Genomic DNA, 25,917 nt, shown 5'->3' with positions numbered 1-25,917 from the left:
TTGTACTCTTTATTTTTGGCCGGACAGAGACTACCATTAGCGAGTAGCAAATGGATGACCATTGTGGCTTGTTATCAATGCTCTTGGACTGTGTAACAGTCACAATTATTGGGTAATTATTGGAAACTAAACAAGGACATAAAAAAAAAAAAATAGAAATTCCCTTTATAATAATGCAGTATAGATATTAGTATAGTTTAAGAATACACTCAATTATATATATATATATATATATCCTCATTCCTTCCAACCTTTGAAATTCTGTTCTTGGGATAACTTCCCTAATTCTGACATGATTTTAGACATCAACCTAACTTAACTGTGTAAAAATTAATCTTTTTTTATATATTATTTTTATTTATCTAGAAGAAACTTTTGTGCAAGAAAATGACCCCAAACATTCTTTGTCATGTCAAGTCCTTAATTTCTTATTATATACCACAAACATGATAATCATGAGCAGGTGTTCTCCATTTTTCTCTGCTTATCTTTGACTTCATTGTTAAGCAGACACATAACGATAAATATGCTACAATCTATCTTTGTGATGTATAAAATTATTTTATATTTTGAAAGTAATGTTCCTTCTATATACCTATGGTGAAATTAGTTAACAAAACTTAATATTTAGTAGCAAGTATTATTGTTGAAGTAATGGAAAATTACTCTCCAATTCCATTGCAAGGACCCATTAAACTTCTCTTAGGAGTTGGGACATCAAAATTTGAAGAGAAATTAAATAAAAGTCCTAGTTACATTACATATTAAGTCCCAAGTTTTTAATTTATCTAATTGAGCTCCCAAACTAATTATACTATTTGAATTTAAAGCCTCTATTCATCTTCATCAAGCCATGACAAAGCAGAAAAAAATAGAAAAATTGTTGATAAATCTCTATATTTCACCTTGCACATATATTTATTTTCAATTTCTCACTCAAAGCAAATCCTTTTTTTTTTTTTACTCCAAGTGAAGTTTTCTCTCTCTAATCCTTTATATTTCAACTTATGATGTCTGCTTATGATGATTGTGGTCATTATATTCAACCTATGAAGTTCGAAGTCCGCTTCTGATGATTGTGATCATTATCATTATACTAAGACACTAATTGAGCTCCCAAACTAATTATACTATTTGAATTTGAAGCCTCTATTCATCTTCATCGAGCCATAACAAAGCAGGAAAAAATAGAAAAACTATTAATAAATCTCTATATTTCACCTTGCACATATATTTATTTTCAATTTCTCACTCAAAGAAAATCCTTTTTTTTTTTTTTTTTTTTACTTCAAGTGAAGTTTTCTCTCTCTAATCCTTCATATTTTAACTTATGATGTCTGCTTATGATGATTGTGGTCATTATATTCAACCTATGAAGTCCGAAGTCCGCTTCTGATGATTGTGATAATTATCATTATACTAAGACACTAATTGAGCTCTCAAACTAATTATACTATTTGAATTTGAAGCCTCTATTCATCTTCATCGAGCCATAACAAAGCAGGAAAAAATAGAAAAACTGTTGATAAATCTCTATATTTCACCTTGCACATATATTTATTTTCAATTTCTCACTCAAAGCAAACCCTTTTTTTACTCTAAGTGAAGTTTTCTCTCTCTAATCCTTTATATTTCAACTTATGATGTTTGCTTATGATGATTGTGGTCATTATATTCACCCTATGAAGTCCGCTTCTGATGATTGTGATAATTATCATTATACTAAGACACTAATTGGTTTTTGGTGCAGGTGAAGATTGAATTTTAGATCTTTTATTCAACCATGTGAGAACTATAGCTGAGCTAACCGAACCCACTAAAAATCTAAAATTTAGTACTCGTTTGGATCATGTCTAGTTTGTCCACTTTTGGCATTTTTGGTTTTTTTTTTTTTTTTTTTTTCTTTTAGACAAGTGCTGGTGCACTGTTCATTCTCATGAACAGTGTAAATAAAAAAATAAACAGTATTTTTGGTATGAGCAGTAATTCAGGCATTATTATTATTATTTTTTTAATTTTAATTTTCAGCAAAATAAACGAAATTTAAATGCACTCTTAATATAAAATGTGAGGGGTATATGGGTAATTTCAGCCGATCTGTCACTGCTAACTTTTCAGTTTAAGTTACTGGGGGACGGAGTGGTAGTTCTGCTTCCTAGTACTTTTTTAGATGTTCTGAAGGACACCAAAAATGAAAAAAGAAAAAAGAAATAAACGAGAGAGTACTTTTTTAGATGAATCATGAATGGTTCCTAGTGCTTGTAGCAGTATTGATGAGTTTCTTTTTATCAATTTTCATATTTTTGGGTAAAACGAATTTCTTTGCAAAACGGATTTCTTTCTTTTTGGAGTGGCGTAACCACTTGCACTCACTTACCCACTGGGATACTGCATGGCTGTAAGGCTTTAAGATGAATATGAATATGTACTTTACACGGGGAATCCATTGTTCCCCTCTCCTTTTATCTCCCTACTTTCATTCTCTGCCATAGCCATTCAGATTGTTGAGATTTCATTCCCCCCCATTCTCTCTCTTCCTTCCTTGTGGCTTATATAAAAAAAAAAAGGAAAATAAAGACTCATACTTCACAAACCAATCTGCAAATATTGAATTTTGGGATTACAAATAGGTGAAACCCCTTGAGACCCTTTTCTTTTCTCTCTTTTTGGCTGCTAGTTTCATGGATTCTGTGGGTTTATTTTGCGTTTTTGGGTGTTTTCTGAAGTGGGTTTTTTTCATTCTATTCTTGTTCTTGTATTATAGGAGTGACTTTGTTCTAACTTCAAGTTACTCAAAGTTTCAGAATTTTCTTTCTTGCAATGTGTTTGTTGGTTTATCAGAGTGAAAATGTGTTCCTTTGAAGTTGGAATTTCGGACTGAATGAACAACAATAAGGCTGCTGGTGCTTTTAGTTTTTCAGTTTGTGAAAACGGGGTTTTTTCAAATTGATACAGTGGTAGACCCCATTTGCTTGCCTCGTTCAATTCTGTGGATCCCATTACCCTGAGTTATCTTTTCGTGCCTGTCTTACTGTTCTTCTGTTTTGTTTTTAATTTTATTCTTACTTGATGTGTCGTCTATTTCTACAGCTGCCAATCCTTATTTTATTCATTAATTTTTACTTTGTGTTGATTAGCGAAATTCATACAGTAGTAGAGATGCTTAGTGCTCTTGATTTAGACCCAATGTTCTTTCTTGGTGCCTCAATTGGGGAATATTCAATGCTTCTGAGTTATGATGCTTATCCAAGACTTAATTCACATTGAACAAAATGTAGGACACAATTTTTCCGAGGAAAACATCTGGTGCTGGTAGATTTTTTTGGTGTCGAAGGTTTGTTTCTAGAGTGATCGCATGCCTGGGAACAAGTACGTCAGCAGTCCAAACCATGTCGGCAGTTCAAACCACATTCCGGGTCGTGTAGAGCGGCTTTTGAGAGACAGAGAGCTAAGGAAAAACAACAGGACTTGTCATTCGAGTGAATTGAATGATAATATCAGCAGGTTGAGTGAATCATTTGAGCATGAATTGCGGTTAAGAGAAGTCGAGAACGGGCATGCTCGCCAGTACTTGGAAGGGCCTGAAAACGAGAGGTCGCATCTGGAGGGACGTGAAAGGCTTGATGGGAGGCCGTGTAGACAACGACTGTTGGTGGTGGCTAACAGGCTGCCAGTGTCTGCAGTTAGGAGAGGTGAAGACTCGTGGTCATTGGAGATAAGTGCTGGTGGTCTGGTCAGTGCACTTCTTGGTAAGTCAATTTAATGTTTCATCTTGAACCCACAACCTGACCTGGAAGTGCCAATTGAGCTATAGCTTATTGGCTAGTTTTCCTTATTATGGTTTATTTTATTTTTTTCTTTTTGTTTAAGAAGGCTGGTTTCCAAAGTGACAGCTTTATTTTTATTTTTATTTTTTATTTTTTCACCCACAAAGAGGAAGCTAATGTATACTGACGATCTTTCTAAAGGTGTGAAGGAGTTTGAGGCACGATGGATTGGTTGGGCTGGTGTGAATGTGCCAGATGAGGTTGGACAGAAGGCGCTTACGAAGGCCTTGGCTGAAAAGGTACAAATTTCTGTATTTAGATTCTCTGTTTAGTTTGCCTTTTGTATATTTATGTATTGGTTCATCTTTATTTCAATAAAGGATTACACATGAGGTTCTGGTTTGTGATGATTTATTAATCCTGCTAATGCTTTGTTCTGTGTTGCAGAGGTGTATTCCTGTATTCCTTGATGAGGAGATTGTTCACCAATATTATAATGGCTATTGCAACAACATTTTATGGCCTCTTTTTCATTACCTTGGCCTTCCGCAAGAAGATCGCCTTGCCACTACCCGAAGCTTCCAGTCTCAATTTGCTGCATATAAGAAGGCAAATCAAATGTTTGCTGATGTGGTCAACGATAACTATGAAGAAGGTGATGTTGTTTGGTGCCATGATTACCATCTCATGTTTCTCCCGAAATGCTTAAAGGAATATAACATCAAGATGAAAGTTGGTTGGTTTCTTCACACCCCATTTCCCTCTTCTGAAATTCATAGGACACTGCCATCTCGGTCAGAGCTCCTGCGTTCTGTTCTTGCTGCTGATTTAGTTGGGTAAGTTTTTGCGGTATTCTGCGTCAATATTCAATAGCATGGTATAACATTTGTGGTCAGTAAAGTTGTGCCACTGTAGATTTGGCTAATCTCTTAAAATTGTCAAATATAATATTTTTTATATCTAATCTGCCATGGGAAAGCATATCTTGTATCCACTGATAAGCGTTATGCATTTGCTATTATTTTAACTTGCTTTGTATTTCTTTCTTTTGTGGCTGCCTGCACCTACATTTTTCTCTTTCTACTAAAGTCTTAGTATAAATAAAAAAAATATTTGATGCTTGATTTATGCAGAAGAAATGAGTTTTAAATCTGAGATGTGAGGGAGGAGGGAATCTGGTTAGGATTATCATATGAAATGGTTTCACGGTTTGTAGTTGTTTCACTTATGAAATTTTAAGCTTTGGATTGATTTTATATATATACACTCAAATGTGGATGTTAATCATGTTATTGATACACTCAAAAGTTTCTACTTAGTGATATATATATATATATATATTATATCTTTGTTTTCTCAAGTTATTCATGTAGTTGAAGATGTTGAAATTTCAGTTGGAGTACAATATTTCAACTTCAACTTTGGCTGCTCTACCTGATCTTATATATTCTTGTGAGTCCAATTGCAATCAATATGGGGAGGATGCAACAAAATCTAGAGCAGAATTGGGATTGCCTTATCATTGATTTTTATTCATTGGCTGCTTCATGCTCCCCATCCATTTGATTACAGATCAATTGTTCTTGCTCTGTTGAACCAATCTCTAAATTTTATAAAGGCGGAGATTCTAAAAGCTCTGGTAGTGTAAAAATTTTTCCTATCCGCTAAATATGTTTATAAATGTTTTTCTTTTCAGCCTGAATATTTCTTAAGTTAGGATAATGTCATTAGAAACCAGGACAAAATAGTTTAGTGACAAAATCAGAAAGAAAAAGAAAAAAGAAAAACATAGCAATGGATTTTAAAATGGCATCACCTTATTATAATCTTTAGTATGAAGTACTGCTCATGTTTGGACAACTGTTTGGGTTTAAGATTACATTCCTTGGCATCTTTTCTTTATTGGTACTTCACATTTTTTGTGATCTGATGTCTATATGAAAATTTATATGTTCCCTGTAATATATATATTTTTTTACTCTTTTTGTATCTTGATTTTTAACATGCATAGCCAAGATGAAAATTTTCTTTTTCCCAGTTTTCACACCTACGATTATGCGAGGCATTTTGTTAGTGCTTGTACTCGTATTCTTGGACTTGAGGGTACACCTGAGGGAGTTGAGGATCAAGGGAGGCTGACTCGAGTGGCTGCTGTATGTTCTTCTAAATCTTCCAGTTGCTTCCCCACACCCCCCCCCCCCCCCCCCCCCCCCCCCCCTCCGCCCCCCCCCTCTCTTGCCTTAATAAGTAAAAACTATATTTGATTTATTAAAGCTACTTGCTTTTGTTGCTCAAATATTTTTCAAAGTGAGTATTTACATGTTCTAACCTTGATATGCTTATTTTATTTCTCTGTGTTTCTTCAGTTTCCAATTGGGATAGATTCAGATAGGTTTATACGTGCACTTGACGCCTCTCCGGTCCAGGATAACATCAGAGAATTAGCAGAAAGATTTAAAGGCCGAAAGGTACATTTTATCTTTACTTTACATTGATGCTAAAAATAAATTACTTGGAAGTTAATTTGACCATTTGATATTTGAATATGCTCATATTATTATTATTATTATTATTATTATTATTATTATTATTATTATTATTATTTTTAAATAATAATAAAATTTTATTAGATAGAATCTGTTAAGTGTACATGATGTATACAGAAAGATATGTGTGAAGAGTACATGCAATATCCAGCTGATCTGTGGAATCTAAAAGAGAAGGGAACTGGATGCATCCAATTACATCCACTCGCACAATGATCTCAAAAATAAAAACCTAAGCTGCATTGCAGACAGTTCAATGTCCTATTGTTTCTCTCCCTCCAAATGGTACTCATGATATATAAAGGAATAGCATTCCATATCAATGCATTGTTATGCCTTCCAAACAAACCTTTCCAATAGAAAAACACGTCGATAACCTTCACAGGCATTACCTACATACTCCAAATAGAGAGAAGGCGGAAGACATTAATTTCCTAGCAATAGGACAATGGAGTAAAACATGTTCAGTTGATTCTCCATTAGAATTACATATACAGCATAAATGCCTTTACCACTCATTAGGGCAGGGTGGCTCGAGCTGGCATGAGTTCAAGCATTGAATAGGATAGCAAATGTCTTGCCCACTCATTGATTTGGTGGTTATGGAGTCATTAGATTAAGGATACCGTATGCTGGATTACAGTTGAGAATATTTCTTCCAAGTTCACCCTTTATGCATTGTCTAATATCACACAGTCGTATCTCTTCCCTCTATAGGAATATATTATAGAAGTTTTGCTTCTCTTAAAGTTGCTTGTGTGTTTGTGTGTTCATAGAAATGCATTGACAATCTTGTTGGACATGACTTACTTAGCCATCAGGTTATCAGCTGACTCTTTTAGGGCTGGTTTTGAATAACAATGTTAGAGAATTTGTGACCCAATTGTGCCAAATTTCTAATTTTTAGAAAATTGATTAATTCATCCAATTATGCTCAGGTCTTTATTGGTATGATCATGCACCATATCATGTAAATAAATAAACATAAAATCACATGATATGGTTATGAAAGGAGAACCAATAGAACAATTGTCCCACAGTAAAAACTATTGTGAGGGCTTAACCTTCAAATCCCAGGGGCAATAACCGATCCACTATGTAAAATTGAAGTTTTACAAGTAGAATAACCCTATTCTAATTTGTTACCTCTTGTGATACCTGTTGACGTGACCACATGCAGCTTTGAATCCACGAACTCTTCTATTAGTGAACTTTGCTGCACGTAAATACTCCTCTCACCACTTCAATTACCTGCTTGAATGTTTACTCCAGCAACTTTGTCATAACCGGACTGCAACAACTTCTCTTTGATCATTGGATCTCCAGTTGGTGCTTCAAGAGACCTTGGAAGAACTTCTATTTTTGTGTACACCACATGGCTCTCTAAAAGTCTTGAAAAATGTGCCCTAGGGTTGCTGCTATACCTTGGCTTGAAAACCTCATAACCCTAGTTCTTGACGGCTACTAGAAACAAACCAGAAATCTGAATCTGCATGAATCTGAAGGGTCAAGATCCTTTCTCGATGGGTTAAGATGAATGAATCTTGTTCGGTTGAGTTGGAATCGATTAGGAATTGAGGTTGCAGAAACTTAAGTCTTCTTTGAGCTTGAATGTTTGACTTGTCTCGGACTTGAATTTGACTTCAAGCACAGTCAAGACTCATTAAGGTTCCTAAACTCAATTACATTTGATCACAGTTTGCCAACCAAGTCGCATGGACTCAACAAACAAGTTCTTGCTTATGATTGAAGTGTAAATGTTGGTTTTACTTGTGCTCTCTAGTGGGCTCATCACGTGGGATTTTTAATATTTTAAATAAGAGGTAGAGTACAGACAAAGATCGTACTTAGGATATCTTACTTTGATACCATGTTAAATTACCGATTGTCTCAAAAGCTCAAGCTATTAGGAAATTGTGAATTTAATCACTTAACTATAATTCTAACAACATAATTTAAATATAATTGGTGGTTCTCTATTCCATACCTTCATAAGAGCCATGTGTCAATTTCTTGATCAGATTCTTTTACTGATTAATATAATTTAGAAATTCTTTTGTGTTTGATGTTGCTCCCATGAAGGAAATAAACTTTGATATTTCTTTATTGTTCATGGTGGAAGAATTTGTATCAAATACTTAGGGATGTAACACAAAAGATGTCATAGTTATTTTAAGGAGGGGAAAAAATTTTGGGCTGTGAGTAAGAGTGGCAATTCGTGTTTACATGTTTTTTTTGTCGTATTGATGTATGAATATTCAATTATATAGGTCGAAACAAACACTACAAGTTTATTAATCATGTCAGGATTGCTCGACTCTAACCTGACTTATTTATTAAACAAGTTGACATGACATGACTTGCATAACTTGTTTAATAAACAAGTTGTATTAGGGTCCACATGACCCATTTGATAAATAGGTCATGTAGTCAAATTAATAGGTTACTTGACATGAATAACATGTTTGCAATTCTCATATTTTAGAGAATGTATAAATATACGATTGGATTTTAAGCAAAGTCACAACAATTAAAACATAATTGCAACCATAAATTTTGAAGGTTAAATTTGTAAAATTGTCCTTCAATTAAACGGGTCAATTGGGTTTCACATGTCAGACTTGAATTGACCAGTTTATTAAATGGGCCAATTCAAGCTGACTTGAATCTGACATGAACTTGTTAAACCTAAGACCTAACCTACTAACTTTGTGTCGTGATTGCGGGTTTCAAATATTCCTTAATATAAGGGAGGAATATAGAAATGCTAGGATGATATGGATTCTACTTGTCAAGTGGTTGTTTGGAAATTGAGTTGCACCTCATCAGAGTCAAATTTAATAGTTTTACATCAAAGCCTCTATGTAATATATGATACACTTATGTCATTAAAACAGAAAATAGCATAAAAAAAAGGAACGAAAAAAAAAAAAAATCAATTTTCCCTTTCTGTTTCATTTCTTCTCCTCATTTTTGCAAGTGATGTCTCATTATTTTCGTAGTTGGAATACTTGTATTGTATGTGTAGGGTGGTAATTTTCTGTAGATTTGTTTGTTATCACCTTTTTCAAAGAAAAGATTGTTTACACGTTTGATTAATAATGCTTTTACCTTACATTCAATTATCTAATCTATATGATTGTTACGACACAGGTAATGTTAGGTGTTGATCGTCTTGATATGATCAAAGGGATTCCTCAAAAGATATTAGCCTTTGATGTATCTCTTCCCTCTATAGGAATATATTATAGAAGTTTTGCTTCTCTTAAAGTTGCTTGTGTGTTTGTGTGTTCATAGAAATGCATTGACAATCTTGTTGGACATGACTTACTTAGCCATCAGGTTATCAGCTGACTCTTTTAGGGCTGGTTTTGAATAACAATGTTAGAGAATTTATGACCCAATTGTGCCAAATTTCTAATTTTTAGAAAATTGATTAATTCGTCCAATTATGCTCAGGTCTTTATTGGTATGATCATGCACCATATCATGTAAATAAATAAACATAAAATCACATGATATGGTTATGAAAGGAGAACCAATAGAACAATTGTCCCACAGTAAAAACTATTGTGAGGGCTTAACCTTCAAATCCCAGGGGCAATAACCGATCCACTATGTAAAATTGAAGTTTTACAAGTAGAATAACCCTATTCTAATTTGTTACCTCTTGTGATACCTGTTGACGTGACCACATGCAGCTTTGAATCCACGAACTCTTCTATTAGTGAACTTTGCTGCACGTAAATACTCCTCTCACCACTTCAATTACCTGCTTGAATGTTTACTCCAGCAACTTTGTCATAACCGGACTGCAACAACTTCTCTTTGATCATTGGATCTCCAGTTGGTGCTTCAAGAGACCTTGGAAGAACTTCTATTTTTGTGTACACCACATGGCTCTCTAAAAGTCTTGAAAAATGTGCCCTAGGGTTGCTGCTATACCTTGGCTTGAAAACCTCATAACCCTAGTTCTTGACGGCTACTAGAAACAAACCAGAAATCTGAATCTGCATGAATCTGAAGGGTCAAGATCCTTTCTCGATGGGTTAAGATGAATGAATCTTGTTCGGTTGAGTTGGAATCGATTAGGAATTGAGGTTGCAGAAACTTAAGTCTTCTTTGAGCTTGAATGTTTGACTTGTCTCGGACTTGAATTTGACTTCAAGCATAGTCGAGACTCATTAAGGTTCCTAAACTCAATTACATTTGATCACAGTTTGCCAACCAAGTCGCATGGACTCAACAAACAAGTTCTTGCTTATGATTGAAGTGTAAATGTTGGTTTTACTTGTGCTCTCTAGTGGGCTCATCACGTGGAATTTTTAACATTTTAAATAAGAGGTAGAGTACAGACAAAGATCGTACTTAGGATATCTTACTTTGATACCATGTTAAATTACCGATTGTCTCAAAAGCTCAAGCTATTAGGAAATTGTGAATTTAATCACTTAACTATAATTCTAACAACATAATTTAAATATAATTGGTGGTTCTCTATTCCATACCTTCATAAGAGCCATGTGTCAATTTCTTGATCAGATTCTTTTACTGATTAATATAATTTAGAAATTCTTTTGTGTTTGATGTTGCTCCCATGAAGGAAATAAACTTTGATATTTCTTTATTGTTCATGGTGGAAGAATTTGTATCAAATACTTAGGGATGTAACACAAAAGATGTCATAGTTATTTTAAGGAGGGGAAAAAATTTTGGGCTGTGAGTAAGAGTGGCAATTCGTGTTTACATGTTTTTTTTGTCGTATTGATGTATGAATATTCAATTATATAGGTCGAAACAAACACTACAAGTTTATTAATCATGTCAGGATTGCTCGACTCTAACCTGACTTATTTATTAAACAAGTTGACATGACATGACTTGCATAACTTGTTTAATAAACGAGTTGTATTAGGGTCCACATGACCCATTTGATAAATAGGTCATGTAGTCAAATTAACAGGTTACTTGACATGAATAACATGTTTGCAATTCTCATATTTTAGAGAATGTATAAATATACGATTGGATTTTAAGCAAAGTCACAACAATTAAAACATAATTGCAACCATAAATTTTGAAGGTTAAATTTGTAAAATTGTCCTTCAATTAAACGGGTCAATTGGGTTTCACATGTCAGACTTGAATTGACCAGTTTATTAAATGGGCCAATTCAAGCTGACTTGAATCTGACATGAACTTGTTAAACCTAAGACCTAACCTACTAACTTTGTGTCGTGATTGCGGGTTTCAAATATTCCTTAATATAAGGGAGGAATATAGAAATACCAGGATGATATGGATTCTACTTGTCAAGTGGTTGTTTGGAAATTGAGTTGCACCTCATCAGAGTCAAATTTAATAGTTTTACATCAAAGCCTCTATGTAATATATGATACACTTATGTCATTAAAACAGAAAATAGCATAAAAAAAAGGAACGAAAAAAAAAAAAAATCAATTTTCCCTTTCTGTTTCATTTCTTCTCCTCATTTTTGCAAGTGATGTCTCATTATTTTCGTAGTTGGAATACTTGTATTGTATGTGTAGGGTGGTAATTTTCTGTAGATTTGTTTGTTATCACCTTTTTCAAAGAAAAGATTGTTTACACGTTTGATTAATAATGCTTTTACCTTACATTCAATTATCTAATCTATATGATTGTTACGACACAGGTAATGTTAGGTGTTGATCGTCTTGATATGATCAAAGGGATTCCTCAAAAGATATTAGCCTTTGAAAAATTTCTTGAGGAAAACCCAGATTGGCGTGATAAAGTAGTGTTGCTGCAAATTGCTGTGCCAACGAGAACAGATGTTCCAGAGTGTATGCTTCTTCCATAACTTTCTTTTGTTTTGTTCCTATTGCTTCTTAAATACTGGTGGTTGAGTGCGATATATGCTACTCTGATTTATTTTCAAGATGGAAGTGGTGAACTTGCGTAAGCTGCTATTTAGTTTAATAATAAAATCCCCATAAGTCATAAAGGAGGAGGGCAGTTTGAATGTCATATTTTGATAATGGCAGCCCTGCCATAGAAACAAGAAAAATTACAGACCATCACTTACACGTCAGTGCATTTTGTGATATGGAAAAATGATTTTGTTCTTTCCCATTCTGAGATGCATTATCATGGACCATGGTTGTGATCAAGTCCGTTCCAAATTGTTGCTCAACTAAGATGGGAACCTGGTGGCAATAGAGATTTGTTTGAGTTCTTATTGAACTAAGATGGGATTACAAGTTGTTTGCTACATAGCCTAAGTTTTTCATAACTTTTATGAACCTTGTAGCTAATGTTTCACTCTTATCTATTGGTTAACCTTTGATCAATTCTTTACAAGTGACATTCTCTAGTTTGTGCCTTACAATTGTTTAGAGGTCCTATATTTCAGATTTGGTCATGAGAGTCCATAATTTATGAAGTGAGGTTTTTATATTTTCCAGAATTCACAGAGGCTACTATATTTATCTGACAGATGCAGTCTATGTGAGAATGCACATTATTGCAATAGTGTCAACTTCTCTTTAGTTCATTTCATTTTTATGCACATTTTTTGAAAAATTCAAAGTTCCATAGATTACTTATAAATTAGTGGGAGCTAATCAATGCAGGTTTCTTCCTCCCAATTCTTATACTGTCACTGTGGAATTTATCTTAGATTTAAATAGGTAATGTTGGCGGGTTGAGCCTTTGGCAATGTGGTTAAAGAAAAAAGGTAGCCTCAGGGTACTAGGTCTCGTTATCACTTGAGGCTCTATGCACCAAAAAAGAAGAAGATCTTGTTGGCTCTTTCTGAGTTGTTTTGGATATACATCCTATGTACTTAAGTTGTAGTCTCTTTGGCACCTCCTGATAATCCTTTTAATTTTTTTTTAAACAAAAGTTCTGGCCCCAAGAGAGGGAGTGAGGGGGGGGGGGTGTGAGAAGGCTTTGAACTAGTTACCTTTGCTTCATGAGGCATGGCCCCAGCCGTTATAAGAAAGTTTTAGTTATTACCAAAAAGAAAGAAGGAAACAAAAGAAGGTGCTCACCCAGTCAATTGTTGCATCAATTTCTAAAATAATTGACAATATTAGAACTCAAAAAGTATATATTTCCAAAATAACATTGACATCATCATAATTATCATCTCTAGTCTATAGATTTAAAAGTTTACAATGAAAGATTTTTTTTCATATCAAATTTACCTATATAAAAATACAAATACATGTGATATTGTGTTATCTCATTCAATCAGTATCATTTTTAATTGCTTTTATAATCAGGCATGATTGCTGCATTTTTTCCCTCTTTAATTATTTAAACATTTTTTTCTTTTTGAAAATGTACCTAAGTCTATATATAATATGTCAGTGTATTCTGTTCTGCATTTTCACAGATCAAAAACTTACAAGCCAGGTTCATGAAATAGTTGGACGCATAAATGGCAGATTTGGAACGTTGTCAGCAGTTCCCATACATCACCTGGTCTGTCCCAAACTGAGTGATGAATCCATGATATTCAGTATGCATGCTTTTATGTATGCATTTATGTATATATGTATGTGTAGATCCTTTATTGAGCTCAGTTGATGATAAGTGAAGGTTGCGTATATAAGATGGTGTGGAGCTCTATATCCTTTTTGTGCAGTAAGCAATAAATATCTGTTGGAAACGATAGATTAACAGCTGTAATGGATATGTCGTAGGTGAAAGGGCAAGTGAGGGGAGTCTCTTGACCAAAGGAGAGATGAAAGAAGTTCTAAAATTTTTTATATTAGTAATGATAAATATATCCTGTATCCTCATAACATGAATAGGTTGTACGATGGTGGGGTATTATAAATTTGAATGTATTCAAAGTTAGGTGTTCCCCGCGCCACCCCCCCCCCCCCCCCCTCCCTGGCGGATAGTGTGTATTCTTTTGCTACTTCGGTTGTTTGTGTCATCATAGAGCAACAATATATTCTTCTAGTGGTACTAAAGTTTTACTTGAACATATTCACTAATGTGGAGAACTAATTCAACAAAAGAAGGAGAAGAATATTTTTTGATTATGAGAGTTGAGTAGAAAATTTATGAAAGATTAGGGTTAGGAGAGAGAGAGAGAGAGAGAGAGAGAGCTGTTAGAGAATAGGTTTAGGTTTTAATCAATCAATTCTTCACCTTAGCACATATATTTATATTAAAATAATATGATAAGATTACAAGAAAACACTTAGGCTAATATAAAATTGAGTTAATATAAAAAAATAACAGGAGTATAGCACTTCCCCTCAAGTTGGATCATATAGATCAAACATGCATAGCTTGAAATACAAGAATTGAAAGGAGTCATGAGCTAACAGTTTCGTGAGAATGTCACTCAGTTGATCATCCAAACTAAAATAGGGAGCATATTGAAGTAGAAAACTGTAGGCAAGGACCAACGACAAGAGCTGTATGGTGTACTTTCATGTATATTATGATCTAACATTCCATTCATTTAATTTTTAATTTTTATGAAGTTTGGCTCCAAACATCTTTGGAGCTATCTTGCTCCAACCTATTATATAGTGACTAAAGAGACCATCCATGTGTAGAGCCACATGACTTTTTTTGAAATAATACACATGAATAATCTTATAAATCTCCACATAGGGAGTTGGAAAAGATAAATCCAAACATGTTTGAAGCTAAACTTTGTCCTTAAGATTATTTTAGACTGTTGTTACATAAAGGCAATGTAATACCTTCTTATACGGTACTTTCTTTGTTTATACTTTTTTTGTCTACAGGATCGTTCTTTGGACTTTCATGCATTATGTGCTCTGTATGCTATTACAGGTACTATTTTATGCAGTGCTATTTTTCTCTGAGTCTTTTCTTGACCTGTCTCTTTCTTGATATTGAACATTTCAACATTGATCACAATAGGTTATCATTTTTGCAATTTACTCCGTCTCTCGATATTGATGGATCTTTTTGGGTTCTCTCTAAATATATCATATTTCTTGAAGTGGAACCTCAGTCTCCTATATTATCCTCACTTTTTTGTTAAAAAAAAAAAAAAAAAAAAAAAAACACAAATTCTTTATCAAAAGTTGTGCAACTTCAAAAATTAATTAAAGGAAATTTTAGGAGGATCGCTATATTTTTGCCCTTCCAATGACGGCTGTTAAGCTCCCTATCACAGGCAGATAGTGGGAACAGTGAGCAGCTATAGCTTAATTGTTAATCTTCCCCTTGCTACGGATAATCGTTCCTAATGAATTGCTAGTTCTCCCAAAAGCTTAAGTTTTTAGAAATGATGAATTCAATAATTTAATTATTATTCGAACACTCCTCAATTGTGGGCACAAACTCCCCTTCAATAAGTGGAGCCCAGCATGAGGGATTCTTTGACTTTTAAAAATGGGAGGTAGAGTGGAGACATGGTTCGAACTTGAAACCACATGCTCTGATATTATGATAATTTACCGATTCTTTTAAAATTTTAAGCTATTAGGAAATGATGAATTTAATTAATTAATTTTTGATATTCTAACAGTGCCATTTGAAAATTAACATTGAGAGGCAGAGGGAGTACTTTCTAAATAGTTTTAGTTCATTAATTGAACTAAATTCTTATAAAAAATTTCTGATATGGTTCACATATATACATTTTCAAAAATTTCTTGATTCTAGATATGCAAGCAATATTCACTTATTACATTCTTAGTAATTTCCCATTCTAGAGATGCAAGCAATATTTTAGGAATATGTTGCACAACGGTTGACTTTGGCACCACAGTATTGATCGCCTGTCTTATGAATTAAAGGGGATAATATATTTCTGAATAGTAAGTATCCTTGAAAAATTAATGTAAAGAACATAAGGATTTGTGAGTTTTGTGTCTAGAAGCTCTCTCAATGTAAAAGAATTGATGTCAAAATAAAAAATTGGACTTGGCATGTGTATAAGGACCAATGCACTTAGCTAATAAACATTGGTGCATAACCTGTTTACTAGATCATGCTAGAGAAATTTCTTAAACCTGTAGCTAGCAGCTCATTTTTACAGGCACAAAATTAGTTTCAGACGGCTATAGAACTACACCCCCCCCCCCCCCTCCTCCCTGCCCCCCTTTTTTTTTGTTTTGGGGGGGGGGAGTGGTGTGGCGGTGGTCATATTGTCTAATCAGGAAAATCATGCTCAGCTGTGGCTTTTCTGCCTATTGCTTCACTTTTGAGGGAGGAGTTAATGTTAGGTTCAAATAATTCTGGGTATAAATATGCCAATGTATCTTGGACAGTGCAAGGGCATGGAATTGGCTTCTTTTGGAAAAGCTTTACACTAATCTAACGTAGTTTTCTAGGCTACAACGAAGGTGGGCTTAAAAGATGCCCAATGTGTTATTCACTTACTCTGTCTTGTTGGCCAATGTTCCAATTAACAAGCAGGCTCTAACTGGAACGAATTCTTGAAAAATTTATAAATGCTTTTGGAATTTGAATTTATAATGCTAGTTTCATGTGAGCATCATCACATATTCTGAATTGTCACTGGGAGATTAAAGTTTGTAGCTAATTACCTGAATTATGTCGATGTAAATTTTCAATTGAAGATTTTTCTTTCCCTCTTCTTTCCTGTGCAGATGTAGCACTAGTCACATCTCTAAGGGATGGAATGAACCTTGTCAGCTATGAGTTTGTGGCATGCCAAGATACAAAGAAAGGGGTTCTTATTCTTAGTGAAGTAATTACTAAATACTTGCATGTTTGGTTATGCTTGATCATTATTTTTGCAGATTATTCATTGTGTTAAAACTTTTATTTTGTGGAGGTTGAGATCAGATAAAAAGTAGAGTATTGAAAAATCTTTTAACTCAAAAACCCTTGAGACAATGAATTTTGGTCATTGGCTTGCCTAGTAGCTGCTCTACCTTATTTCCAGATTTTGTGAACCAAATTGATCAAATTCTAAGGATAGCGTACTCCCCCTCCCTCTAAAGCCTTCAAAGTTCAAGCTATCTTTTTTTTGCTGAGTTTAATTCTTGTACTTGCTGTTTATTATTGTATGCGTTTGTTTGATGGACTACATCTGTCCCTCCCTCTCCCTCCTTTTTTGTTTTAACTGTTATTATTAAGGTTATTGGCTGGGATCTTGTACTTGAATGTAAGATTGTAAATGAACCGATTTGTATATAAACAACTTGTTTATGTTGGTTTATTTAATAAATGAGTTAGAATCAAGCCCCTATTTATGCTTGATTATTAAATGAGCCAAGGTTAAACATAATAATGTATTTGTGCACAAGCTATGGAATATGAAGCTGTTTTGAGTATATATAATATTATATTTTTTCGTGTATACCTTTATTTACCTAGAGAATGCATTTGGTAGGGTCCAAGGTCCCTATAAAGGTTGTGGTGGGTTTTGGAAAAGGAGTTACCTTAAAATATATGAAGTTGCTTAAGGATATGTATTACAAAGCTATAACTAGTGTGAGAACAAGTGGAGGTATCACAAGTGAGTTTCCTATCACTAAAGGTTTGCATTAATATTAGTATTAAGTCCACATCTCTTTGCACTAGTAATGGATGAGCTCATTAAATTGATTAAAGAGGAAGTTCTTTGGTTTATACTTTTGTAAATTATTTATCTTTAGTGGTTAATGCCAAGTTAAAAATTTGGTGAGATGCTCTAGAATCTAAAGGCTTTTGATTAAGTAAGACTAGCATGGACTACATGTAATGTGTGTTTAGTAAAAGTAGAAAGAGTTTGAGTTTAAGGGTTGGTAAGACTTAGTGGTCTAGAGATACTAAAGAGCGAGAGTTCCCAATATCTTGGATCAATTAGTCATAAAATTGGAGAGATTGAAGAAGATGTGAATTGTAGGATTAGAGAATGATGGATGAAGTGAAAAAGCGTATTATTATTATTGTGTGATTGTAGAATACCTACTAAGTTAAAGGGAAAATTATATAAATTTGCTATAAGATCAGCTTTGCTCTATGTTACTGAATGTTGGGATGTTAAGAAACAACATATTGATAACATGAGTAGCTGAAATGAGAATGTAAAGATAAGTGGAAATATATGGAAAGATAGGATTTGAAATGAGGAAATTTGCTTTAAGATAGGGGTGGGACCCATTGATGAAAAGATGAGGAGAGCCGTTTTAGATGGTTTGGTCATATTCAGAGGAGATCAACTTATGCATTGATAATGATTGAGTTGATTTAAGTTGAGGGAATGAAGAAGGGTAGAAGAAGGTCAAAATTAACATTAGTAGAAGTAATAAAAAGACATGTCAAATTAAAGAGGTAACAGAGAGTATAAATTTGGATAAAATATAATGGAGGAAAGGAATACATGTGATTGACCCTAACTAATCTGTTGAGGATCTATACTTGACCCTTTGAGACAAGGGCTTTGTTGTTGTTGTTGTTGTTATGCATTACTTTATAAAAATATACATGTATAGCCTTGACATTGGATTGAGTAAGTTTGGAATTTAGAATTTAGTCATGACATATCAAATTATTATAATTTATATATAAATAGTTCATATTGTAGTAATAGTTTATATATATATATATATATAAATAATTCAAGGTTGGTGATTCTTATTTTTATTAGTTCATAAATTGAAAATCATTATTAACTCAAAAAGTGTATATTCAAATATCAAGCTTGGCCTGTAGTCAAAATAAAATAAAATGAACCAATCATGATCATTTAATGCTCAACTAAGCTTGGTTCATTTATAGCCGCCTGACGTGAATGTATGTCTTACAAAAGAGAACATTTTTTTTTTTTGATGGACAAAAGAAGAAAACATTTTGGATACATATTTAACCAGAAAAAAAAAAAAAAATCAAAATTCAGTTCATTTTATGTTTCTCTAATGTTATTGTTGGCTAGGAACTTCAATTTGGCAAATGGTATGCAATTGGTTGCTTAAGCAATTGGTTAGACTTATCGAAAACCAAGCCATATAATTTCCTTTGTTATTTCATTAACATTGTGATTGTGCTTAACTGAAGATATAACAAAATTACATCTTGTGCAAGAAGACTGTATGATTTTGACTCTGCTGTTTGATGGTCATATCTCACTTCAAATCCTTAAATTCAAGTATGAATCTTTTGTGAAGAAGCATACAAGATTTTAGAAATCACAGTGTTTAAAATCTTAATCTTCTTTGCTGCAACAGAAACAGAACATCACAGTTTAGATTGCGAAACACATTTTTTTGTAAGACTTTAGATTTCAAATCACATATTTTCAAATGCATGTAAGTCTAAATATATTCTAAGCCTAATCTAAATTTTAATACTTTTTCTGCATTTTGTAGTTTGCTGGTGCTGCACAATCTCTGGGTGCTGGGGCAATACTAGTGAATCCCTGGAACATTACGGAAGTTGCAGCTTCTATTGCCCAAGCTTTGAATATGCCAGCTGATGAAAGAGAGAAACGACATAAACATAACTTTGCACATGTGACCAGCCATACTGCTCAAGAATGGGCAGAAACTTTTGTGAGGTATACCTGCATTACTGTTTTAACATTTTTGTGATGTGACACTGACAGTTTCTAAGTATATTTGTTTGCTGTGATGATTTAATTATTTGTATGAAATAATATGCTATTTATTGCAATACAACCCTGACAAACATTGATTTTACTTCCAATTTTCCTATAAAAATGTTAAAGTTACATTTGGTCTATGAGCTCTACGTTGATTGGCTCCTCCTCCCCTTATAAGTTCTAGGTGGAGGGTGTGGTTGTAAGTTCAAGCCCCATTGGGTGCATGTGTAATTTATCAATAAAAAAAGAAGTTTCATCTGATGCTACCATCTAGAGTATGTATTTTTTATTCGGGGTAGAGAGAATTACTTAGAGAAAAAGTCTGGTAAAATGATAGTTGTATTTCATCTAGATTTCAGAAATGATTCAAAACAGAAAAACATAAATTATGGTTTGCTCTCAATCCAGACCAGAATTTTAGCGCTTATTTTAAACATGGTCATGCACAATACTTCAAGTGTGCTATGATGGCATTAATATGCACTTGTGTTTATCAACAATATCAACAGTAAGTCCCAAATTTTTAGGGTCGACTATTGATCCTACAACAAATTAGTCATCCACATATATTTTTTCCCTTCATTCTATTCTATATATTAATGTTAAATGTATCCTAACTAGTAATTAATTAAAAATACGTAATTTGGGGAATGTATTAATTACATTGCTTGTGTTTTCCTAGTAGTTGTGTGTTATTAGAAGTGGCATGAAACAATTTTTGGAGATGGGGTTAATTCTAGGAATAAAATCTGTGAATAGAATGAATATGTGGCCATGCTTTTAGTTTGTTGAATTAAATTTGAGTTTGGTGTCATTACTTCACAGTGAACTAAACGATACTGTGGTAGAGGCAAAACTAAGGACACGACAAGTTCCACCTTCTCTACCAAACAAGGATGCAATCAATCGTTATTTACATTCTAATAATCGATTGCTTATATTGGTATGTACTTTCTGATTTAGATACTTTGTGTAATTGAAATGTACTGTAGTTAAGAAATGACATTGAAATATATCATATGGCAGTTCTCATTAATTACTATGTAACTGCACTGTATTTAGGTGTACGGATGTCAATTATGGAAAGTCAGTTGAACATCCATTGTTAGTTATTGAAAAAAACTCAATTTGTGATGATTAAACGTAATCCCTTAATGCTACTTTGAGGATCTTTAGATTCATATAGTTTAAGATGGTTGCCCAGTTTTTGCTCTTTGTAGTCAGCATGTTTCTTATGAATGATTTTGCTTTGGAAAAAGTGTCAGTGAATCAATGAAAGTGTAAATTTTCTTTTACTTTTTTAACTTCTGTCATCTACCTATTGCTTCCTGCTCTTATGTTTACAAAGCCCTTGACCCCATGACAGAGGTTCTTGATTAATGTTTGCATTGTCCTACTTACTATTGTTTTAAAAACTACACCTATATTTGGTTAATAAAAAGTTAATGCAGAATGATATGGTCAACATTTTGAATCTGCATTACATGATACATCAAGTTTATATCAAACCATTCCCTTTCTTCCAATTGATTATCATTGAGAAATCTTATATTTTTCTATTCATGAATGTTTGTAATCAATCTGAAAGCCTTTTTTATTTATTTATTTATTTTCCTCCTGTATCTCAGAAATGAGGAAAATGTAGCTGTTCAATTCTTTTTTGGGTTAAATACTATTTTGGTCCCTAAACATTATGAAAAGTTTGTTTTTCATCCCTAAATTTTATGAAGTTCATTTTTCGTCCCTAAACTATTGAAAAATTCGTCTCATCCCTAAACTATTGAAAATGTTTTTATTTGTCCTTAAACTTTAAAAAAGGTCTTTTTTCATCCCTATTTTTGTCCCTAAACTATTGAAAAAACTATTTACAAAGTTTAGGGATGAAAAACAAACTTTTGGTAAAGTTTAGGGACCAAAATAGTTTTTTACTCATTTTATATATATATATATATATACACATACATATACATATACGTGTGTGTGTAATTTCATTTCCTCATCTTGCTAATGGTTTGAACTTAGGGATTCAATGCAACATTAACTGAACCAGTGGACACTCCTGGGAGGAGAGGTGATCAAATTAAAGAAATGGATCTTAAAGTGCATCCAGGTCTAAAAGAACCCTTGAAGGTGCTTTGCAGTGATCCAAATACAACAATTGTTGTACTCAGTGGGAGCGACAGAACTGTCTTAGATGATGTAATTTATATATTTTTGCTTTAATTTCTTTTCCAGCCTTACTGTATCCACTTCTTGACATACTTCTTTGACAGAACTTTGGAGAGTATGACATGTGGTTGGCAGCAGAGCATGGGATGTTTCTACGCCTTACAAAGGGGGAATGGATGACAACAATGCCAGAGCATTTGAATATGGAATGGGTTGAAAGTGTCATGGTAAGTGCTGAAACTGTATTTCTGTTTAATTTTGTTCAAACTCAAAACTTATGATGCTTATGTCATGTTTTCAGCACGTATTGGAATACTTCACAGAAAGAACTCCCCGATCACATTTTGAACGTCGTGCAACTTCACTTGTATGGAATTACAAATATGCAGGTACCCTTTTTTTGGTTTGCACCTTTCTCTTTCTAAATCTTTTGAAGACTTATATTTTTCTGCTCTCCCTTTATATTTGTATTCTCATATTTTAATAATGGTAGATGTTGAGTTTGGAAGACTTCAAGCAAGGGATATGCTGCAGCATCTCTGGACAGGCCCAATTTCAAATGCATCTGTTGATGTTGTTCAAGGTGGCCGATCTGTTGAGGTGCGAGCAGTTGGTGTCACAAAGGTGATTGCATGTTTGAATAGTTAAAATTTCTAATATTATGTGATTATTTTTAGTTTATGGGTATTTAGCGTTTTTGTTGCTATCTAATGATATTCTATACAATCAGGGTGCAGCAATTGACCGCATACTTGGAGAGATAGTTCACAGTAAATCCATGACAACACCAATAGACTATGTCCTGTGTATCGGACATTTTCTGACAAAGGTATCATTCGTTTGTCTCTTAATGAATGCATCTGGAGTTTATTTTGTTCTGGAAGCTTCATGTTTGTTATGAGTAATGTTATTTAGCTGCTATCCGAACTTCTTTTCCAGGAAATAGGATTTGGTAATTCCCTTGATATGACTATTATTGATAGAATTAATTTTTCTATCTTTATAATTTTTAGCTTGGATCCTATTTTGCACTTATGAAGTAATAAGTGCTGGATCCTATTTAATATTTCATTTGAGAGATTGAAACTTCAGAAAGACAGCTGAAAACTGTGAATTCCAAGAAAATTTAGAAAAGGTTTGAAGACATCAGATATGTGCTTTAACCTAGACATCTTTGCAAATGTACTTCACAGTTTAATGAGCCTGTCAAGTGTCTGAGTTTGATTTCTTTCGGCTTGTTATATAAACTTATACAAATCAACTGCTATGTGTAAGCACAGTCCAATTTGAAGTCGATGCATTAAATATTTTTAAAATTTTTTTTTAACAGAAATAAAATAAAATTGATCATTGTCAAAGTTGTTTCACTCTTTATTTCAAGTGGACTAGTCAATTTTGAATATTTAGCATATGTATTTATGGTGATGATTGAGTGAGAGAAAAACTTGAAACTTTGATGGCTGTGAGAAGTTTACTGGGGACTTGAAACTACACTTTATGAGAACGTTGTTTGAGTGGTCAATGGTGTCAGGGAAGTTTTCTTGTTCAACTTTTCTGAGTTTCTTGGTTTTAGTTCTTTCAAAGCCTGGGTACGAACTACATCTTGTTTACTACCTGTGTACTTGATGATTTTTTATTCGAATAAAATTTGTTGCGTAAAAAAAAAAAAAAAAAAAAAAATCTGCAGAGGAAAATTGGAGTCATACAAAAATTTGAATCCTTACTACTAAACATGTGAAACATGAGTATTTATACATATTACTTCGTAGATGTTTAGCATATTTACAAATCATACAACAACAAAAATAACGAAGCCTTAGTCCCAAAACCCTACTAAAGGTTATTCACCCATGTTATGTTAGACTTGGATGCTGGCTAGGTATTAATTCTAGGTGTTAGATTAATCTAATAAATGTATTTTAATCAGGATAAGGCCTGACTGAATGAAGCTTTTAATTATCCACAAGGAATCTCTTAAAGAAGTTAAGGTAATTAATGGTGAATTTGTGACACCTTTCTCTCATCTTCTGTCTGATCATCTATTTGATGTGTGTATGGTGGCATGCATATTGAACATCAATCCCTTGTTAGGTGTCTCATTGGTACTTCACCACATTTTAGGGTATATTTGGAATGGAGGGAGATGAGGTTTGAATAGAGGGGAAGGGTGGCCAGAATATTATATTAAACATCCTTCTCCTGGCCTTGCATCCAATCATAGGCTTAAAGCTTTTGTAATACACCTTTTACAATAATCAGCTTTACAGAACTGGTGTGAACCAAATGTTGTGACTTGAGACAACTTCTGTAGGCTTCTTGTTCACTGCTCAAGCTTCCTTTTTTTTTTTTTTTTTGCCAAAAAAGGATGCACGGAACTCCCAATCAACTTTAGCTCAGATGGCACTTTCTCCTCCCTTTAATAACTACGTAACTTCCTAATTAAAAATAGAAAAGGATGCACTAAACTCAAATATCAGGCAGTCCTAAATCATCTTTATCATTCTTTTTGATTCAGCTGGTAAAACCTCTTATCTTTGCAGTCTGGTTTCATTTGGATTTTGCTACCCTCAAACCTATGCTACATCATAATTTAGTCCAGTGTACATGTTTTGGGTGGGACCTATCAAATGATGAATGGTTCCTATATACTTCAAGCCTACTATAAGATTTACCTTATGAGATATAGGCTGATTTAGCCTTGACAACTTAGGATGAATGGGGAAAAATCACCACTTAGTTTTCCATATCTTGCGTTGCCTCATTTTTAATCATATAATTAATAAGCATAGGAAATGAACAATAGTGGACTCAAGCTTCCACTTAATTGTTTTTGGTTAAAGTATGCTTGCTTTTGAGTGGAAAATGGAGAACATGAACTGACATCTGCATTTTGTGTCTTAAAATCCTGATTAAACATCTTTTGTTGCTACAGGATGAAGATGTGTACACCTTTTTTGAGCCAGAGCTTCCTTCTGATGCCAGTGCTATTGCAAGAGCCAAGGCAAATGATGGACTCAAGCTACCTAGTGAGAGAAGATCTTCTTTGAAGCTTCCAGCCAACAGAAGTGGGTCAAAATCATCTTCATCTCAAAGTAAGACTCAACGACCTTTGCTGAATTCTGACAAGAGAATTACCAGTCATACCTGTGGGAGTGGGCGGCGGCCATCACCAGAAAAGGTTTCATGGAATGTGCTTGATCTAAAGGGAGAGAACTATTTCTCTTGTGCTGTGGGACGAACTCGTACAAATGCTCGGTATACACTTGGATCATCAGATGATGTTGTCTCCTTTCTGAAAGAACTGGCTGATGCATCTTAATTTGTTATGTTCATTAAGTTGAGCAATGTTATGCTTTCCTATCTTGTAGTGCATCCGCTTCAAAATTCAACGCCCAACTTAGTTGGGCAATGAGAAGGTTCATTGACGATAATAGTTTTATTTAGTTGTGATATTCTTTCCTCCAAGAAATCTAACCCCTTTGTTCCAAAGAACTTAGTTTGTTTATAACTCCTACTAAAAAAAAAAAATAATATAATTACATATTGGGTGAATTGTAAAGTGGGTTGTTAAAATAGATAAAGTTGCTTTTTAAGTTATTAAAAGCTATGATTTTTAACTTATTGTGAATGCTCTAAAACGTGTGAATTTAACTTTTTGAAAACATTTGAAGTATAGTAATGATGACCAAATCAATGCTTGGGGGGAAGGGTCAGGGTTCAAGTCTTCAGAAGAGAGCTTCACACACATATACACTTAAATTAAGATAGGGTAGAAATTCTATTTTGTTTTAAAAAAAAAAAAAAATTTATTTAGCATCAGTTATTTTGTTTCTTTTTGTGTTGGACTTTCCCAACCCTTGAGAAAAATAGTGACAATTTTCGTCCTAAAGCCCCAAGT

The 25,917-nt window shown here is 33.6% G+C and overlaps 1 protein-coding gene across 2 annotated transcripts; it reads left to right on the top strand.

The window, feature by feature from the left end:
- The first annotated feature begins 2,176 nt into the window (after nt 1-2,176).
- Nucleotides 2,177-25,511, top strand: LOC112038929 (alpha,alpha-trehalose-phosphate synthase [UDP-forming] 1). Of its 2 annotated transcripts, XM_065775050.1 has the most exons (18): nt 2,177-2,630; nt 3,279-3,749; nt 3,969-4,066; nt 4,215-4,603; nt 5,806-5,920; nt 6,134-6,235; nt 11,988-12,138; nt 13,695-13,783; nt 15,073-15,121; nt 16,912-17,012; nt 19,618-19,805; nt 20,676-20,793; nt 21,873-22,049; nt 22,124-22,246; nt 22,321-22,408; nt 22,513-22,643; nt 22,750-22,848; nt 24,952-25,511. In XM_065775050.1, the coding sequence occupies exons 2-18, from the start codon at nt 3,356-3,358 to the stop codon at nt 25,336-25,338; spliced, it is 2,799 nt and encodes a 932-aa protein (XP_065631122.1). In that variant the 5' UTR covers nt 2,177-2,630; nt 3,279-3,355; the 3' UTR covers nt 25,339-25,511. The 2 variants fall into 2 exon arrangements, with proteins under 2 accessions (XP_065631122.1, XP_065631123.1); XM_065775051.1 differs by lacking the exon at nt 2,177-2,630 and having other exon boundaries at nt 2,767-3,749.
- The last annotated feature ends 406 nt before the right edge of the window (nt 25,512-25,917 follow it).

Source organism: Quercus suber, unplaced genomic scaffold (genome assembly GCF_002906115.3).
Source record: "Quercus suber isolate HL8 unplaced genomic scaffold, Cork oak 2.0 scaffold_104, whole genome shotgun sequence".
In the NCBI taxonomy this organism is placed as follows: domain Eukaryota; kingdom Viridiplantae; phylum Streptophyta; class Magnoliopsida; order Fagales; family Fagaceae; genus Quercus; species Quercus suber.
The sequence above is the reverse complement of the archived record's forward strand: the minus strand, read 5'-3'. Positions and strand labels throughout refer to the sequence as shown.

What these genes read in the sequence shown, in the direction of transcription:
- LOC112038929 (XM_065775050.1), top strand. Translation starts at nt 3,356, where the DNA reads ATGCCTGGGAACAAGTACGTCAGCAGTCCAAACCATGTCGGCAGTTCA. An exon ending in CGAAGGCCTTGGCTGAAAAG is followed by an intron (nt 4,067 to 4,214) that starts GTACAAATTTCT and finishes TCTGTGTTGCAG; the next exon opens with AGGTGTATTCCTGTATTCCT. An exon ending in AAAGATTTAAAGGCCGAAAG is followed by an intron (nt 6,236 to 11,987) that starts GTACATTTTATC and finishes GTTACGACACAG; the next exon opens with GTAATGTTAGGTGTTGATCG.